General features: G+C 41.1%; 1 protein-coding gene and 1 long non-coding RNA gene across 2 annotated transcripts in view; one reads left to right on the top strand and one right to left on the bottom strand.

Moving 5' to 3' along the window:
* Positions 1-2330: 2330 nt before the first annotated feature.
* Positions 2331-20445, bottom strand: part of LOC141987078 (uncharacterized) — a 43648-nt gene continuing 25533 nt past the window's right edge. Inside the window, exon 3 of the long non-coding RNA XR_012639437.1 lies at positions 2331-2427. This is a non-coding gene — a long non-coding RNA (uncharacterized LOC141987078). The remainder of the gene's footprint in view (positions 2428-20445) is intronic.
* Positions 11143-19711, top strand: LOC141987907 (perilipin-3-like). Its single transcript, XM_074953745.1, has 7 exons — positions 11143-11250; positions 12185-12380; positions 15683-15765; positions 16126-16411; positions 17592-17791; positions 19034-19162; positions 19361-19711. Exons 1-7 carry the CDS (start codon positions 11143-11145, stop codon positions 19709-19711), a joined length of 1353 nt encoding a protein of 450 aa, XP_074809846.1.

Here is a 20445-nt window from a genome sequence, read left to right as displayed (position 1 = left end):
CAAATGAGCACTGCAACCGTATGTTATTAGCTTGGGACTCTCTTCACTCTCTTCTAAATTTCTTCTCATCTTGGATACATTTGCAGCATTGTCTGTGACCAAGCTGCGAACTAGACATTTGAATTTTTTTCACCCCACAGTTCGTTACAGCTTTTACTGCTACTTCTTGTAACTATTCTGCTGTGTGTGCATTTCCGGATGTATCAATTGTTTCTGTAAGGAAGACATTCTCTTCTTCTATTGTCACACAGGCACATACAACAGGATCATTGTGGACATTGCTCCACCCATCAAGACTCTGGTTAACAATTTCACCCTCTAGACCTTTTGCACGCTGCTCACTTTCTCTTTCATATACTTTATCCAGCAATTTGCCTGCGACATCTGCTCTGTTGGGTGGACTGTATCCTGGTGTTAATGACTGAACCATGTTACTGAAGGGTGGGTTCTCAATCATACAGAAAGGAGAGTTTGTTGCATAAACAAACCGGACAATTTTTTCATCAATTACCTCTTTTTGTGGTGGTAATCTGGTGGTTCTTATCAAAAATGTATCTATAGTTGTTTCTGGATGATGGAGATTTTGTTTGATTTCCTTTTGGCTACAGGTGATATACTGTGGCTATGTGACATACATGATGTGACTGAGACACTATCATTGGCAGATAACTCTGAAACTATAGAAAAGGATGGTGATCTTGAAGGTGGATAGTCTTCAGAATCCTGTATGTTGAGGATGGATTCTCCTAAACAAAATAAGTCAATGCAGTTATTTAAATTATTATTACCATACTGCTCATTTAGTATTACTCATTGCATTCACTGACACTCAGTACTACTTTAAAGGTGAAACTGTAAAAGGAAGATCTGCCTATTTCCGCTATTTATTTTTTAGCGCAACTGCATCTAAAATGATAGTACCATAGAGTAACAACTGTATTTTTGGTTCAAACATGAGAAGTCCAGAAGGAAGACAGGCAGTCCTTAAGAAAGAAGTATGAAATAAAAAAAGTTTACAAACCTGAAGATCCTGCATGTTCAGACATCTTCCTTTCATCATCTTCAATGCAGCTTCCTCCTAAGAAGGAACACTTCTCATGATGTTGTTTCATTCGGGCAATGAGGCCTTGCGTTTCTTTGTAGCACTGTTCACATGTTGCACACATGCCCGTCTTTTTTTTTTCCCTACTGCCTCTCCCTCCTTTCTCACATTTATCTCTAGACTTCTTTCCTTATCCAGATCTATTCCGCCCCCAACAATCTTTTATTCATTATTCAAAGTTTTTGAAACTTTGCACTTTTAGAGAGGTAAGGGATTGACACTGTGTACACAAATTTGCTGAGGGACAATTGGGTTGAGGTCTGTTATTTCTCACCTCTATATAGTATTTATTTTAAAACATTTTTGCTGTTAACGAGCATGTTATCTCTGAAGACACAAATCCACAGTTTGAGAACTGCAAAACTAAGCATCTCTGATGGTATCTTCTAGACTGAGCCCCATTGGGTAGATAGAAAGATTAACCTAAATAATCTATACAGAAGCCCCTAGAACCCCATAAGATAGGGTCCCTAATCCATGAACTATTGGAACTCATTTACAAAACTTTTCTTAAACATACATGACTATATTGTCTCATACTACAGAATTAGAATTTATAATCCCTATTCCATGATGAGATAGTTTTAATTAAGATACATTATAGCTCAAAGATATCTTTAGATATGCTTTTTGAGGAAAAACCTTTTAGCCAAAAATCCAATACAAAATCAGATTTTTTTACAATCATTATGGTTTATACCAGGGTGGATAAAAATCACACTTTAAAATATTCATTTGAATCCAATACTTAAACACCATTTCCTTTTTGCTAAAATCCTAGCTTGTTTGTGACACATATGCAACACTTGGGTGGGCTTCATTTCCCGTCTCCAGTGCCTTAAAAAAACAAGACAAAAAAACCCAACTCCCGTAGAAAGTAGCTGGAGACCCTATAATGTTCAGTCTCTAAGGATTTTCAGCAAAGATTACACAGGGTCAACCTCCCCACATTCAAGTCCCAAAAGGAACTGAAGAAATTAATTTAATTAAATAACTTTATAAAAATCTTATGATAAAGAAACAAATAATCTAATTTTTACAGCATGACATGGCTATTTTATAATCCACAGAAATTACCTTCAGTTATACATAAATAAAGAAAAGTTAAAATCTGAACAGTTCAGTCTTCACGGAAATACAGTGAGAAGAAACTGGAAGTTCCCCAAAGCTTAGGTTTTGTTCACCTAAGTCTCAGAGTCTTTGATCACCAAATCTATCAATCTTCCCTCCCCTTGCTTGTAGGAATCTTCAGTTGGAATCCAGGCAGACTCTGCTGAAATCACTGCTAGCCAGTCAGCTGACTGATTCACCAATGGCTCAGTTACCTGTATAGATTTAAAGAAAACCCAGTTACAACAAAATACAAAACTAAGACTAGCAAACTAGAAATGACTCTTTCCCTGTTACTACATTTAAATAAAAGTTGGTGAATCGCACTAGTTGAGACAATTTAACTGGAGCAGTTTGGCTAAAACCAAAACAACATTCAAAGCGTACAATTAAAATAGAAGTTATTTTTCCCTCGCTATAATTAGCATTGCTCAGACTTCCCTGTTGGAGGGTAACAATATCACTAACCTGCTGCAAAGTGCTTCAGAGCTCGGGACAGCAGCCTGCTTCCTGCTCCTGGGCTCAGCTTCCCCCAACCCACACAGGGCATGTGGCTTCCGCAAAGCAGCTGCCCTGACTGCCTGCCCCCATGGAGTCTGACCCCAGCAACAGGGAACCTGTTGGAGCAGACCCAACGCTACCGTCCACACCCAATTCCAGAAGCTTCTGGCTGTGGAGTGCTTAATCTGCCGAGCAACAATGACCCAGACGGAACTCACTCCTACCTCCTCCACAATGGGTCTCTTAAAGAGAGATCTCCCTATTAGGCACATGGGTTACACATACAGTACATAAGCCCACTGCTGTGAAACAGCTTGTTTTCCTGCTTTTATAGTGGCCTAAAAGCCCGCACAAAAACACTGTATGGCCATACAACATCACAGTGGGAGGTGTAGCCACTTAACCCATCAGTGTACCCAAGGACTGAGTACTAGCTAGCTAGCTCAGATATAAAGCACAGTTCAGAAGTCCAATGCTTCTGTTGCTTACATCGACATAAATAGATTCAATTAATGCAAGAAAGAAGAGACTCAGGCCAAAGAAACCTAACCTCTTCTCTGCTGCTGCCGTGAACTAGACAGACCACTAGGAGACTGTTTTGTTGACATCTACATATTAACAGAAAATGTGTGACTAGAAGCCATTTCCAGATAGTTAATACAAGGACTCCGGATGTGATGAGTTCAGGATCTGAAATGGAAAATACCTTCCTACCCGATGGTATGACTTTACTACTCCTTCTAACCTATTATTAGTTCCTCGGAGGCCATACCCTGAAATGTTAACATCATAGATTCTAGCATGTTTAATTACCGACAGTATCTTTATTGAAATTAAAATGTATTCAAACTCACTATTTCTAACAACTCTCATTCAAAAGTTATGGGGAAGCCCCCTTAAAATTATGGTTTTTAAGTCAAATACATTTTTTAAAATGTTAGTCTTCAGATTTCTGAGATATGAAGATTCACATTTTTCAAAAACTTTTCTCCTTAACCACGAGGACTGGAAGCTTTGGTTTATTTTAAAAAAGCAAGCAAAAAACAATTCTCATATGATCACTTTGCTGCAAAAGCTAAGGCAGTAAGAAGACAATATAAAAAGAGCACCAAATATGATGAGATTTAAAAAAAAAAAAAACCACTCACAGGGGCTTACAATAAAATTGTACTTTACCTTATATTTGTAATGGTAAAGCTGGTCAAAACTGAAAATACTTCCCCTCTCTATACTACAAAAGCCAGTCAGCCTGAGCAAAACCATTCTTAGTCTGAACCAGCACATCCTCCTCCTGAACTAAGCTCACTATTCATATCTACCCCTACCATGCTACCAGTCTAGTTTAAAAGACAGGTCAAGCCAGCTTGGCTGATGAGTGTTGATTGGCTGAACTGCCCGGCCTTTTAACTTTTTGCTGCCTGGTCTTGGATGACTGCAAAGCAACTCCACTGAAAGAGGAGTTTTGTAACTTACCTCTTTGTGAATGACCCCATTCCCCATATGTAGAGTCTCCTTGATAACATACTGATAGGATACCCCATTACAGGTACATAGACTGGAAAACTGTCACCATAGCTGCTTGGCACATTTGTGTGTAGATTATGATCCTGAAGTTGGCACTAATAAAATTCCAATTCTCAACTGATTTCTCATCCTAATTGTAAAGACCCCTTCACCTAGCTATCTACATCCCTGACTCTGAGGATGTGGCGATGCAGAAGCCCAATAGTCCCCATGCAATTAGGCAGCGTATTGTGACTCCTTAATGCATATTGTGTTTGAGGTCCCTTTTTACCAAACTCCATTGCTTATTAACCGCCCCTGGGCAAGGTGAGACATTCCAGGGAAAGCACCCAGAGGACTTTTCCCACCTTCATCTAATAACTGACTTGGTGGGGAAAAGAATCCCTTCCCCCTTTCTTTAAAATACTTTTCCTGGAGCTATTTTGAGATAAACTATGAGATTGCCCTAACCATAAATATGTGCTAGTATTACCTTTTGCAAGATTTCCATTCACATCCAGACCATTTTCCTTTCCTTCACTCTAACAACCGTACTGCAGTAATGTCACCTTAACCTGGGTTCTGAAAAGACACTGTCCATAAAGGGTCAGTGCATGTAGTGGGTGGAAAATGATATTGTTCTGGCTTCTTTCCTTGATCCTTTTTAACTGTATCTCCATTAAAACTCTTGAATCCTTTATCCCTCTCCAGGCTGAAAATGAACTACAGGAAATTATCAGAAGCTTCACAATAGTCAGGAGAAGCTGGACCAGGTGTGGAGCAGAAGCTTTCCTACTCTGGAGAGAGGAAGGATAATTGTTGAGCACACCACAGGTTCCAGCCCTCATTAGTCAGAGTGGAGACTGTCATTTTCTGATTGCTTTCCCACATTGCCAGTTTGCCACACCCTGTGATGACATCACTAGTCTCATATAAAAGCTAAACAAGTGTTACTTCTCTATAGCAGTGTGTGAGGAAAGTAGGAAGGGTCAGGTGAGATGTTATAATTTACTGTAATTTGTTATGGGGGTTATGGCTTTAGTTGGGTTGGATAGTAAAATGTAATTGTTTAAAACTAGTTTTACTTCTTAATTCTAGTACTAAGAAATGTTTTCTTGTGTTGGTAGCAAAATAAGTAGTGAATAAGTTATTCTATCTTGTGTGTTATGAAACCTGGTCTAGTTTATCTCTAGAAAGATAACAGTAGATGAGTAAAACCTATTAACAACAGAAGTACTTAAACTAGGCTCTAGTTATAAAAATTTAAACCTACTCATCCAAATGCCTTATCCCTTGAGGTAAAAAGCTATGGGGACTGGGGCAAATCAGGGTTTATTAAAAGTGTAACACAAGAATAGCTATACCGGCTCAGACCAAAGGTCCATCTAACCCAGTATCCTGTCTTCTGACAATGGCCAATGCCAGGTGCCCCAGAGGGAATGAACAGACCAGGTAATCATCAAGGAATCCATTCCTAGCCTCTGTTTGCCAGGGACTGGGGACCCCATGCCTGCCCATCCTTGATGATAGCCCTTGATGGACCTATTATCCATGAACTTATCTAGTTCTTTTTTGAGCCCTGTTATAGTCTTGGCCTTCAGAACATTCTCTCTAGCAAGGAGTTCCACAGGTTGACTGTGTTGTGGGGGGAAAAATGCTTCCTTTTGTTTGTTTTAAACCTGCTGCCTGTTAATGCCATTTGGTGGCCCCTAGCTCTTGTCATGAGAAGGCATAAATAACTCTAATTTCTCCACACCATTCATGATTTTATAGATCTCTATCATAGCCTCCCTTAGTTGTCTTTTCAGCTTGGAAAAAAAAGTCAGTCTTATTAAACTCTGCTCAGACAGCAGCTGTTCCATACCTCAATTATTTGTTGCCCTTTTCTGAACCTTTTCCAAGTCTCTCATCCTTTTTTTTTTTTTTTTGACCATGGGGCAAACACATCTGCACACAATATTCAGGATGTGGGTGTACCATGGAGTTATATAGAAGCAATGTGATAGTAAGACAGAAAATATCTATTCCTTTCTTAATGATTCCGAATATTCTGGTTGCTTTTTTGGCTGCTGCTGCACATTGAGTGGATATTTTCTGAGAACTATCCACAATGACTCAAAGATCTTTATTGAGTGGTAATAGCTAATTCAGACCACATTTTATATGTATAGTTGGGATTATGTTTTCAAATGCATTACTTTGCATTTATCAACATTGAATTTCATCTCCCATTTTGTTGCTCAGTCACCCAGTTTTGAGAGAACCTTTTGCAGCTCTTCAGTGTCTGCCTGGGATTTAACTACCTTGGAAAAATGGGTAAACAGTGAGGTGGCAAAATTTCTAGATCATTTATGAACATGTTGAATTGGACTGGGCCCACTACAGACCCCTGGGGGACACCACTATTTATCTCTCTCCAGTCTGAAAACTGATCATTTATTCGTATACCTTGTTTCCTATCTTTTAACTGTTCTCAATCCATGAGAGCACCTTCCCTCTTATCCCATGACTGCTTACTTTGCTTAAAAGCCTTTGGTGAGGGACCTTGTCAAAGGCTCTCTGAAAATCTAAATATTATATCCACTGGATCCCCCTTGTCAACAAGCATGTTGACCCCTCAAAGAATTATAGTAGATGGGTGAGGCATGATTTCCCTTAACAAAAACCATGTTGACTCTTCCCCCAACAAATTATGTTCATCTATATGTCTGACAATTTTGTTCTTTACTATAGTTTCAACCAGTTGGCCTGGTACTGGGAGTCAGGCTTACCAGCCTCTAATTGTCACCTCTAGAGCCCTTTTTAAAAACTGGCATCACATTTGTTATCCTCCAGTCACTCGGCACAGAAGCTGATCTAAATGATAGAAATGAGGAGTCTAGTGGCACCTTAAAGAATAACAGTTATTTGGGCATAAGCTTTTGTGGGTGGTAAACCACTTCATCAGATGCATCTGAAGTAGTTTTTACCCACAAAAGCTTATGCCCAAATAACTTAGTCTTTAATGTGCCACCAGACTCTTCAGTCTGTATCCACAAAAATAACATAGCTACCCTTCTGGTTCTTAAATAATAGGTTACAGACTAGTTAGTCCTGCAATTTCACATTTGATTTCTTTCAGAACTCTTGGGTGAATACCATCTGGTCCTAGTGACTTATTACTGTTTAATTTATCAACTTGTTCCAAAACCACCTCTAATGCCACCTCAATCTGGGACAGTTCCTCAGATTTGTCACCTAAGAAGAATGGATCAGGTTTGGGAATCTCCCTCAGCTGTGAAGACGATGCAAAATTAATTTAGTTTCTCTGCAATGGCCTTATTGTCCTCGAGTGCTCCTTTAGAATCTTGATTGTTCAGTGGCCCCACTGGCTTGTTTTTTGTGTTTTTTAAATTGCTATTACTTTTTGAGTCTTTGGCTAGCTGTTCTTCAAATTCTTTTCTGGCCTTCCTACTTATATTTTTACACCTCAATTACCAGAGTTTATGCTTCTATTTTCCTCACTAGGATTTAACTTCTACTTTTTAAAGGATACCTTTTTGCCTCACTACTTTTATTTTGTTTACTTTGGTGCTCTTTTGGTTCTTTGGTTTTTTTTTTTTAAATTTGGGCTCTACATTTAAGTTGAGCATCTATGGTGTCTTTTTAAAGTTTTCATGTGGATTGCGGAGATTTTACTCTTGGTGCTGTACCTTTAAACTTCTGTTTAACTAACCACCTCATTTTTGTGTAGTTCCCCTTTCTGAAATGAAATGCTACAGTGTTGGGCTGCGGTGGTGTTTTCCATACCATAGGGAGCTTTCTGTTATATATTTTTTTTTTTTTTTTTTTCTGTGCTGGGACAAAACATGTCATGGATATGGTTGAGGGTTTTTAACCCAAAAAACATACTAGCTCTAAATAATTGTTAAACGTGTGAATGTCACTTATACTGTGACCATGAAACATAGATAAGAATAACAAGTGGCCAAATTGTTTGAAACCATGAAACAGAAAATGAAGCTTCTCAACCTTTTACTAATCTAATTTAAGAGCCAATCTCGTTCTTGACCAGGTATGACTTGTTAATTCGCCAAAGGAACAGACGATTATGTTGCAGTAGGGCACAGGAGCTTCCAAATCCATTGACTGGAATCCTGTTTTTTAAAATCTAACTATTCAGATGGGTAATACTAAACCTATACTCCTGCACATAGAAGCTTGAGGGGGGGAGAACAGTGGTTATGTATAAAGTTATTACTATATACTATATATATTAAAAACAGTGCAGAGATACCTGGTGCAGCTTAAAGTTGCATCTATAGCAGTGTGACATGAGAAACTACTGGGGACTCATTCCATGACTTTTGCTCTAGTTTCTTCCAACACATCCTCTTAAGACACTAGTAGATTTATCAAGTGACAATAAGTTTGAGGACAAGGTAGCATTCAACCACAGGCTTTAAAGCTAGTGAAAATAAAGTGGCTGAACTGATAACAGATGTGAAATCTAATTTTGAAGTGTGCTAATATTTGATAGCTGCTGTAACTCCTAAAAATGTGCTACCAAATCATCTTGGGAACTCAGACCAGTAAAAATGAACTTTACTACTGTACAAACTAAAGCCAAGTTTAAAATCTAAATAAGCTCCTTGTACAAAAGCCACACTTGTTTATCCTTTCAAACCTATTAATTCTCTGAGGGCCTAGTGGAGAAAGCAGAAGTGGTAGATATTTATTTAGATTTTTTTTTCAGAAGCTTCTTGATGGTGCTTCACAAGAAGCTATTAAGAAAAATAAACTAATGCAGTGAGAAGCAAAGGTCTGCCATGAATTTATAAATTGGTTAAGAGGAAACTGAGGATAAACTTCTTGATGCTGAAAACTGACCAGAAGTGAAGAATTCCACTGTTCAACATAGTTAATATTTCATGTACTAGGCTGCAGCAGGGGGTGAGCAGTCAGCAGCTGGGGGTGGGGAGGAGGAACTAATGGATGACCATTTCAGCCTAAGACTAGAGGCATGAAGCGCGTGAGTGATCTTGAAAAGAGACGCTAGGATGGGTCAAATCCATGTAACTAATGCATGTTGGTGGACTCAACGTCGACCTATCTGATAGTGTTCTACATGTACTTTTGTATCTGGGGAAGAGACCAACAAAAATACGCAGTACTGGGTTAAAAAAAGACAACACTGAAATGAATGCAAAAGGCTGAAGTTGTATTGCCATGTAAACTGGTGCTATAAGCTAAGCTCAAATAGTGTTCATTTCTAGTTCTAGCAATCTAGATATAAACATCAGTCGTCAAAAGAATCTCACAGCACTCACAGTATCTTAGCCATGTAAACTTCTGTATGAACAGATTAAAAAATGTGATGGAGGCTTTGAAAACTATACAGGAACTTATTTAAAAATATGTACCTCTCTTACAGCAAGTTCTGTAGGTTGGTAATACATTGTATACCCTAGCAGACCAGGGTTGGAAGAGACCTCAGGAAGCCATCTAGTCCAACCCCCTGCTCAAAGCAGGACCAACCCCAACAAAATCATCCCAGCCAGGGATTTGTCAAGATGGGCCTTAAACCTGTAAGGATGGAGATTCCACCACTTCCCTAGGTAACCCATTCCAGTGCTTCACCACCCTCTAGTGAGAGGTTTCTTTCCCTAATATCCAACCTAGACCTCCCCCACTGCAACTTGAGACCATTGCTCCTTGTTCTGTCATCTGCCACCACTGAGAACAGCTGAGCTCCATCCTCTTTGGAACCCCCCTTCAGTTAGTTGAAGGCTGCTATCAAATCCATTCTCACTTTTTTTTTTCTGCAGACTAAATAAGCCCAGTTCCCTCAGCTTCTCCTCATAAGTCATGTGCCCCAGCCCCCTAATCATTGTTGTTGCCCTCCACTGGAGTCTCTCCAATTTGTAATGACCTACTGGGAAAGAGCTTAGGAATGCTAAACATTTAGACTTGCATGCTAGCATGATGGTATCTGAGGATAACTAGACTTGTGCTTCAGAACCTAATGCCCAGCAATCAGTTATGGGAAGATTGGGTTCCTAACCCAATATGCATGTTAATTCAGAATAGTACATCTGGTTCTATCCACTGCTGGAGACGGTATATTGGACTAGATGGCTATGGAAAGTCCTATTTCTATCAGAGGCCAAACTCACTATAACTTGATGTCTTGACTTATCTGACTCTCTGACAATCGGAAGAAATACCCATCTGAATGTGGGGAGGCAATGGGTGACTTTGAAAGCAGGCGTAGAAATTCATGAGAATTTAATTTTCAGAAGACTTATTCACAGAAGTTTGTCCCCACTGGAAGTGGTACAACAATTGTCTGCCAAACACAGTTCAACTGTAACCCTTGATATTCCCGTTTTAGCTTGTGTAGCTGTCTCCATCTGAAAAAGAGATGGACTAGAGATTCTCAACTCTTTTGGCTAAACAAAGTTACTGTTATGGGATTTGCTCACTACATCTAAGGCTGTTGTGTTTTTTTTTTTTTAAAAAAAACCTGACCCACTATGTACTGCTGACCTAGCTCTCTTCTCCTCCTGTTAGAAGGAGCCCTCTAACTTGACATACCAAAGCTAGCCCTCTGGTCGGTATTTGACTACTCCCAGAGCTGGCCATATCTGAGTGAGTAATGACACCTGGCCCCCCGCTTAAAGTTCTAGACTAATCTTTCAATTCTGAAGGTGGGACTGACCTTGTGACCAGAACTGATTCTTACCCTTCTAGAAAACAGTATCCTCTCAAATTCTCCTGATTTCATTCCTGGTAGATGAGAATTTTTTCCTTTCCCTCTGTGTATTTGGAACAGCACTTGCCCCTTTTTACAATAAGCCCTAATTTGCCCCTTTTTACAATAAGCTTTGAAAGCAGGAAGGAGTAGATGGCAATATTTAGCCTGTTAGAGCTCAATCTTGCAGAGAATGATATGGTTCACCTTTTCATTCTTTTCAGTGGTATCTGATATCATCATGTCTATAGACGAAAAGAAAACAAATGCTGTTTTCCTCGAGACTGATCAGGAGCATCAGGTAGGTATATTATTGGTTGCTAAGTATGTAGAGTTAAACCAGGCTTGTAAACTAGCCTTATAACCACAATCAGACTGGGTGTTTTTCTAAAAGAAATAGTTTGTCCCCATGTCTTCTGGGGGAATTAGACTACTGGCTGAAATTCTACAGCCAGTAATCTGCTGCAGGAGACAAGACTAGGTCACACTGGTCCCTTCTTGCCTTTAATTTGTAATTCATGGGTGTGAAACTAGAAATGGCAATACAACCACTGCCATAATGAACTTGGAATGACATCACATCAGGTCTCTAACATGTAGCCTCCAACTTTGGAACACAGTCCCTTTTGGTCTGCCAGAGCCTGACTTCACTGGGAGTTCAGTATAATTGGGAGCTGATAGGGGTCCCAAAGCTTCAGCTCATGCCACAATCTTATCTATTACCTGAAGCTTTCTTGGGATGGGTGAATGAAGAGTCCTAACTCTTATGTGTGATTGGTGCTAATTGCACCAACTGGTCAAATTTGTATTGTACACTATTAGCAAGCTTCAACACTGCCTACAGGTGTGGATAGTAGCACCTTAAATTAATCTAAATAAGATTGCTTTCCTGGACTTTAGAGGCTAATAGAGCTAGCTTGGGTGGGACATCCTGACAGTCATAAGTCTCTTCAGTCTGCAAACATTCTAGTTATATCCCAGGAACAGACTTGCAAAACTAATAGCAAGTGATTAGTTCTTGTTAAATTGCATGGCCTCTCAGCAAAATACTTCTGGGCACTATAACTACCCTAAGGTGGTATCTGGAGGAGAAATTAACCCCCTGCTGGAGTCCCTGAAACAGTCAGGAGGTACTGATTCAACAGCCCTAAGATTCTCAGGTGTGAAAGAGCATCTGTGCAAGTCTTACTAAATCTGTTTAACCAGCTGGACTCTAACTTTCTTCCCTTCCTTAGAGTGTGGTGAGTAGGGTGACCAATCTGCCACTGGTCAGCTCTACCTATGACAAGGTTTCTACTACTTACACTGCTGCTAAAGAAGACCATTCACTCATCAAGTCAGTCTGTGGTGTTGCAGAGATGGGAGCAAAGACAATTGCTACTGCTGCAGTTGGTGGTGTACAACCAATTCTGACCACACTTGAACCTCAGAGTGAGTAATGATGTATCTGGGTGACAGGGGCATTTCGGCAAAAACGCCTTTTGGGAGGGAGCTAAAGAAGGTGATGCATCCTTTCCATGTGAAATAGTATAGGATCACTTTGTAGATGCTGACATCACTGCAGAAGAAGAGAGGAGAATTTTTATAGATATGTATAAATCGCCCAAAACTCCTAGGCAACAGACATTTAAGACCAATCTTGCTCTGAAAAACCCACAATGTAAATAAACATGCAGAGAAACAGGAGGGATGGCAGAAAACTAACAGGCCTTTCCTTATAGGTTTTTACTCTTGGCAGTTGGGTTTTGTCTCAACCTTTGGCAACTTTGCTCATCAAAACTGACCTCAAATTCTATCTTAGTAAATATGCCCAAACAAATATTGCTCATCTTTACAGTCAAATCTGTAAAACCTACAGCAAATTTATCTACTCCTGTCCAGGTTGACTGCTTACTTATCCAGCAGTTTATTGGCTGATAACTTAACCTGCTAAAGCATAACCTTAAATACTAAAGCATTGGCCTACAAAAATCAATTACACAAATCAGGTGAAATGCAGCCAGCAGTACAGAAGGTAAACCTTAAGCAGTTTTCATTGTGCTTTTGCCAGAACAGATATTTCTGATAAATGTCAATAAATAAATGAAGGATTGAGCCAAAAGAAATCTGAGGTTCAACAAGGACAAGTGCTGAGTCTTGCACTTAGGATGGAAGAATCCCATGCACTGGTATAGGCTGGGGACCAACTGGCTAAGCAGCAGTTCTGCAGAAAAGGATCTGGGGATTACAGTGGATAAGAAGCTGTCAACAGTGTGCTCTTGTTGCCAAAAAGGCTAACAGCATATTGGGCTGCATCAGTAGGAGCATTGCCAGCAGATCAAGGGAAGTGATGATTCCCCTCTATTTGGCACTGGTGAGACAACATCTGGAGTCTTGCATCCAGATTTGGGCCCCCACTACAGAAAAGATGAGAACAGAGGAGGGCAACAAAAATTATTAGGGGACTGGGGCACATGACTTGGGAGGAGAGGCAGAAGGAACTAGGCTTATTTAGTCCAGAGAAGAGTGACAGGGGATTTGATAGGGGCCTTCCCCTACCTGAAAGGGGGGGGCAGGTTCCAAAGAGGATGGAGCAAGGCTATTGAGGGAACAAAAAGCAATGGTTTCAAATTGCAGTGGGGGAGGTTTAGGCTGGGTATTAAACTATTTCACTAGCAGGGTTGTGCAGCACTGGAATGCGTTACCAAGGGAGGTGGTAGAATCTCCATCCTTACAGGTTTTTAAGGCCCAGCTTGACAAAGCCCTGTCCCGGATTATTTTAGTTGAGGGTTTGCCCTGCTTTGAGCAGGGGGTGGACTAGATGACCTCCTGAGGTCTCTTCCAACCCTAATCTGATTCACTATTCAGATACCTCAATTTGGAGACACAAAGGTCTTGCTATTGTCATGTGACTTAATGGAGAGCAGGATGGATGCTTTAGATTCCAAAGGCAATACAGCAATATTAAAAACATAGTTCGAGTTGCCATAGCCAAACACTAATTTGTAAGGACCTACTTGAATTGTGGGATGACTGTCAAAATTGTGGCTCAGTTGTGGACAAGCTATAGAAAATTGCCAAAAAGTAGTCATGGACCTTATTTGCAGTAATTACTTTTCTGCAGTTTTCCACTGTCAGTGGGAAGGGGTTTGCGGTCAGCAGTAACAGTTCCTACAGGCAAAATTGCACTGGACACCTAATAGTGCAGAATCCTCAATATCACAAGTTAAGTAGGGCTTTACTAACTTATAATTCACAATAGCAGCTAATAAAGTGATATCATGGATTTGTCAAGAACAAATCATGTCAAACCAACCTGATGGCTTTCTTTGACAGGGTAACAAGTCTTGTGGATGGGAGGGGTGGGGGGAAAGCAGTAGGCATGGCATATCTTGACCCTTCAGTAAAGGTTTTGATACTGTCTCAATGACCTTCTCATGGACAAAATAGGGAAATCCAACCTAGATGGAGCTACTATAAGGTGGGTGCAAAACTGATTGCAAAAAACCATTCCCAGAGTAGTTATCAGTGGTTCATAGTCATGCTGGAAGGGCATAACAAGTCAGGTCCTGCAGGACCTGTTCTAGGTCCAGTTCTGTTCAATATCTTTATCCATATTTATATGATGGCATAGAGAGTACACTTATAAAGCCTGTGGATAATACCAAGCTGGGAGGGGTTGCAAGTGCTTTGCAGGACAGGATTAAAACTCAATTATCTGGACAAACTGGAGAAATGGTCTGAAGTAAATAGGATGAGAGTCAATAAGGACAAATGCAAAGTACTCCACTTAGGAAGGAACAATCAGTTGCACACATACAAAATGGGAAATGACTGCTAAGGAAGGAGTGCTGCAAAAAGCAGTCTGGGGGTCCTAATGGATCACAAGCTAAATATGAGCAAACAGTGTACACTGTTGCCAAAAAAAAAGCAAACACATCCTAGAATGATATTAGCAGGAGTGTTGTAAGCAAGATGTGAAGTTAGTCATCTGCTCTACTCCATGCTGATTAGGCTTCAACTGGAGCACTGTTTCCAGTTCTGGTTGCCACATTTCTCCAATTTGTCCCCAGCTTTTCTGAAAGTCCAGAGAAGAGCAACAAAAATGATTAAAGGTCTAGAGAGAACCTATGGGGGAAGATTGGGAAAGAGAAGACTGAGGGGACAAAAAAGGTTGTTAAAAGGAAGAGGGAGAAGAATTGTTCTCCTTAACCTCTGAGGACAGGACCAGAAGCAATGGGCTTAAATTGCAGCAAGGGAGGCTTAGGTCGGACATTAGAAAAAACTTCCCAACTGTCAGGGTGGTTCAGCAGTGACATAAATTGCCTAGGGAGGCTGTGGAATCTCCATCACTGGAGATTTTAAGAGCCGGTTGGACAAACACCTATCAGGGATGACCTAGATAATACTTAGTTCTGCTATGAGTGCAGGGGCCTGGACTAGATGACCTCTCAATGTCCTTTCCAGTCCTATGATTCTAAAACACTATTTCCAAAGTGCCTGCATAACTAAATTTTGACTTACTGACAGGCTCTTCCTGGTGGTATAGCAAGCCATAAACTTCTCACCCACAATCACCTTATTTGTCGTATGGGAGCACCTTGGTGTCATAAATGATACAGTCCAGATTCCATTTATCAAGGCACTGTAAACATTGCAACAGGACTTCCTCTGACTTAGTCTCTTGATTTCAAGACACTCTGGGGAACTGCTAAAACTGAAAATTTCAAGGGACTAAAGTTGGCTTTTTACAGTTGCAGCAGTAAACAAATATGCCTCCAAAGGACTGGACAAGCTGGAGGAGAAACTGCCAATTCTTCAACAGCCAGCTGATAAGGTAACTTTTTTGGCCAAGAGAAATCCTAGAGAGAAGGATGCAGCAGTCCTAATTAGATTAGAATAATATAAATGAATGGATCCTGATGTCATAGTGATGGAAGCAGTCCCTGGTCATAAGGCCTTGGCCAAACCACATGGCTGCCTTGAAACAAAGGATGTTGGCTGGCAGTAAGGAGCTGCCCCGAATGAAGGCTGTTATGATGGAAGAAACTATGAGTGGGGAAAATAAGGAAGTGAAGTTGATGCTGAAGCCTGAGACTAAAAATCTGTATGGACCAAGCAATGTTGCAACATCCCCCACTAAAACCATGCTGGTACCTATTTATAATCTGTTAATAACACCATTCTTTTCCCCTAGGTGATCTCAGACACCAAGGAGCTAGTATCTTCCACAGTAACAGGCACCAAGGATGCAGTTGTCAGTGCTGTCACAGAAGCAAAGGATGTGGTAACTGGAATGATGGGCAAAACAAAAGAGACTATGCAGTGTAGTATGGATGCCACCAGATCTGTAATGACTAGCAGCATGAGTGCTGTCATGGAATCAAGCACGGGGCAGAAGGTTGTGAGCAGCATTGACACATTGCTGGGGAAATCGGAGGAACTGGTGGACTTCTACCTCCCAGTGACAGATGAAGAATTAGGTCAGTGCACTCTTCCCAGTACACTAAATCTAGGAGACCCTGACTTCCTGGAGAATCTCAATTTTTCTAATGTTAAATGTCTAATCATACCTTAATTAGATAAATATCTGCCACTTATGGTATCTTCACCAACAACTGCCCCTCCCATAAAGCATTCATTAAACAGGGAGTGGGGGAGGGTATTGGAATGCAGGATCAGAACTACAGCTGTGACTCTACAGAAACATACATCGCATCTCAAGGTGCTAATTAACATGTCTTCACAGAGGCCACCTGGTGCAGCCTTTGAGGTTCTGGCCCATTACATAGGAAGCTATGCCAATCAGCCCCAATACTGCATTGTCTGCTGCAAACTCGAAATCCTAAATGAACCTCACATGGGTGGGGGGTAAACCTACAGATCCAGTGGTGACTGTTCACACATCTAGGTCTCTAGCATCCCAGTAGATGCTAAAATAGCTTTTACTCTTCCTGTTCTCCTTCCTTTTTTCTAAAGAAGTGCAAACTATGCAGGTGTTGATCCACTGTAGCCCATCTTATGTAAGGCTTTGTATAATCTCAAGTGCCTAGATTTCAGTTAGTCTGGACTCAGAATACAGGGTATTCTAGCAGCATGAACTCTCTACTAGTTGATCAGCTCTCAAAGGTGGTTTCTTAATCAGAATAACCTGTCAGACCTTTCCAATGACCAGGATCTTTTAGCCAGCTACTCATTAGAGAATGACTTCCCCTCCCCAAATCATCTTGTACTAGAGCTATTTAAAGAGGCTGGCTTGAGACAGGCTGCAGGCACTCCACTGTATCTGGAATAGCCCCTATTATAGGTTGTCATTGGGAGTCTGCTTCTTAATACACTAATGCACAAATACTAATCCTCTAGTGATATGAACACTAACACCTGTCATTAGCTCTAAATGATTCATCCTATTTTAGTTCAATTATGTGGTCTTGTTGGTCCTTGGCATATCAAATTAAATCCTCTGGGTACTGAGAGTTAACAAACGTGTTGTGCTGCACAAGCAAGAATTGGGGGAAGGATTTTTAGAACCAGGGGGTGACTACAACAGATCAAATATTATGGCCTCCTACCCTCTCTTCCCCCCCCCACCCCCGGTCACTATGGTACTTCATCTGACCCTCAGCCTTGGCTAGGATTAAACCTTGTTCTCATTCCTTTCAGTTAAACTTGCAACATCTCTGGAGGGGTTTGAAGTGGCCTCTGCAGAGCAGCAGAGACAGCCGAAGAGTTACTATGTGCGTTTGGGTTCCCTTTCAACCAAACTCCGCCAACGAGCTTACCAGCACTCCCTGGGCAAGGTGAAACAAGTTGGACAAAGCACAAAGGAGGCCCTCTTTCAGCTTCAGCAAACCATTGATCTGGTAGGGAATGAAAATCCTAGTAGTTTGGGCTTCTCCCCCCTCGTCCCACCCCCCAAAAAAGTATTCTGTCAAGAAGTTGCATAGTGACGAACCCTATATATGAAAGGCTATACTTCTGATGAGCTTTCTGTGGAATGCCTGTTTGCCTACAATAGCAAGGCTTAGTCAAGCATAGTCATTGTGGTGGTACAGCCTGCTTCTTTACAAGTCAGTCTGTAAAAGCAAGGGGGATTGGAAAGGTGGAGAAACACGGCTTCCTCAGTGACTTGCTGCCACTTTTTTTAATCTTACAAATGCTTTCAGATTCATCCATCATGTGGTGCATGTATCTACTAAGAAAATAAAGAACAAAAAGCTTTCTCAACCATAAACCGGGCCCCATGGGCTCACTTTTACAGCCATGACTTGTGAAATCCAGCCTCTGCCCCAGACTTCTGCTCCAGAGTCTGATTTCATTTTAAACTAATTCTGACACTTCCAGTGTTGCCATCAAATCCTGGAGACAAGAAATTGATCTAAAAAATCTCTCTCAGAACTTGCAGACAACCTAAATCACAAGTTCTAAAACACAAACTGCCCCTTTAGATCTGAATACACTAAAGTGAGATGCCAACACATCTAATTGCAAACGTTTCAGCAGAATATACAGACCTTCTTATACAAGATGTATGTTGCTTTTCATGTCTCCCAGGTAAGATATAAAAGACACAAGCCACTGTACTGACAAACCATTCCATTTTGTAGCTGGGTCACTTAAATCTCTAGTCAAAGCTGTAGCCCAATTTGGCATGGGTCACAGCACACTGCAGAACTCAGGGTCATCTTGTAGAGTACATGGGGAGGAACCATCATAAGACAAGACTAACAGACCTGTAATGAGCTGTGACTTTCATAGAAATATTCATGAGAACATTTAGTGTGCTGATAGTGTGACATACAGGACAACTTGTGACATGGGATGGGGAGAGCTCAGATGTCTCCTGTCAGTCTAATTTAAACTAACCATCACTTGGTGTATTCCAGAGAGGCCCACCATTTCCTTAGTTCTCTCCTCCCACCCCAGCTGGGTGACCTACCAATAACCAGAGGAGCCATCTCACCAAGGCAGCGGAAGCATCCCAACCTCTCTGTATTGGGTGACTGAATTTTGACAGGAATCCACAGCCCTCTCTAAAGACTTTGCTGTTTGTCACCAAAGTCAGACTTCAAGAATCTCCACCCTTTTTCTTTTAATCTCTCCAGATTGACTCTGCTAAAGAGGCTGTGGGTCAGAAGCTTCATGATGGCCAGGAGAAGCTGAATCAAATGTGGCAGGAGTGGAGCAGAAGGGAGCTCAGAGCAACTGAGGACACAGATTCTGCACAGCCAGAGGTATCACCCTTACTGAATAGTCAGGAATAATTTGAGGTTTCCTCCAAGGAGGAAGCATTACCTAGTGTTTAAAGCACAGGACTACTAGTTAAATTCAGCAATAGTATTCAGATGTCATGCATTCAACCCTGCACTCTAATTAGAATGTATAAATGTTTTATACATGTTTTCCATTAATTGCAACTTGCTTCTTCACAGCTGATTGAGACTCGGACACTGGATGTGTCCCGTAGCATCATCCATCACTTGCAGGCCATCTGTCTCACCCTAGTATCCAGCATCCAGGGCCTCCCAGCCAATATGCAGGACCGGGTCCAGCAGATCCTAAGTGGCCTAGAAGATCTCCATACTTCCTTCTCTACTGCTGCTTCCTTCCAGGATCTCTCCAGCAGTATCCTCTCCCAGAGCCGAGAGAGGGTGACCAAAGCACGGGAGTCTCTGGATGAGCTGCTGGAGTATATGGTGCACAACATTCCCCTCACATGGATTGTAGGACCCTTTGCTCCATCTGGAGACTCTGCAGTGGATGACAAAGTGGAGAAGGACTAGACAATCCTAGCTTCCTCTAGACAAAGGAGGACGACAAGCTCTGAATTCTCCTTGTAAAGGACATGACAGACCTATAGGTCTTGGTCTTCAGCCTACATTTGACAGCCTACAGCGAATATAAACCTGTTGCCTTCACCTTGCAGGCAACTGACATCCATAAAGCTTCTCTTGACCAATGGGCATAGAACTCCTTTCTCTGAAATACTGAGACTCTTTCCATGTTTCAGTCTCAAATCAATTGTTGGCTTGTACTCCTGCATGCAAACAGTCTCTGATCCAGTCTAGATGCACAAAGCATTGTAACCCTAATGCCCATCAGTCAGTCACTGATTACTGCAGTTTCTGGGAGAAATAGCTCTGGTGGGAGAAAGCAAACTCAGGTTGCCTTCTTATATTGGAAAGAAACCCTCTAGCTGTAGAGACTTAGTACAAAAGAACTTGCTTGCACTCTGCAAAACAACTTAACAATAGCTGTCAATCTACTAGACTCTAAATACAAAAAGGAGTAGACTTGATCTCTCTGTACCAACTGTCTTGCTGCCTCACTTTCTTGAAGCAGAACCTATCCCTTCCCTTTATGTGCCACTGCTATGAGTCAAATGACATTGTACAAAATAAATACTACCTGCATTCTCAAATGTGTCTCTGATTAGTATTGAACTTGAAAGATTACTAAAGTCTCTAGCCTCTTGCTGTCCTTTTAGTTTGACATCTCTAACACTGACTTCTATCCA

Source organism: Natator depressus, chromosome 5, assembly GCF_965152275.1.
Source record: "Natator depressus isolate rNatDep1 chromosome 5, rNatDep2.hap1, whole genome shotgun sequence".
In the NCBI taxonomy this organism is placed as follows: domain Eukaryota; kingdom Metazoa; phylum Chordata; order Testudines; family Cheloniidae; genus Natator; species Natator depressus.
This window is presented reverse-complemented; position numbering and strand designations above follow the sequence as displayed.

Bases quoted from the DNA above. Each gene is read 5' to 3' on its own strand.
- LOC141987907 (XM_074953745.1), top strand. From the start codon at position 11,143: ATGATATGGTTCACCTTTTCATTCTTTTCAGTGGTATCTGATATCATC. The intron at 11,251-12,184 runs GTAGGTATATTA...TCCCTTCCTTAG, and splicing joins AGACTGATCAGGAGCATCAG to AGTGTGGTGAGTAGGGTGAC. The intron at 19,163-19,360 runs GTATCACCCTTA...GCTTCTTCACAG, and splicing joins CAGATTCTGCACAGCCAGAG to CTGATTGAGACTCGGACACT.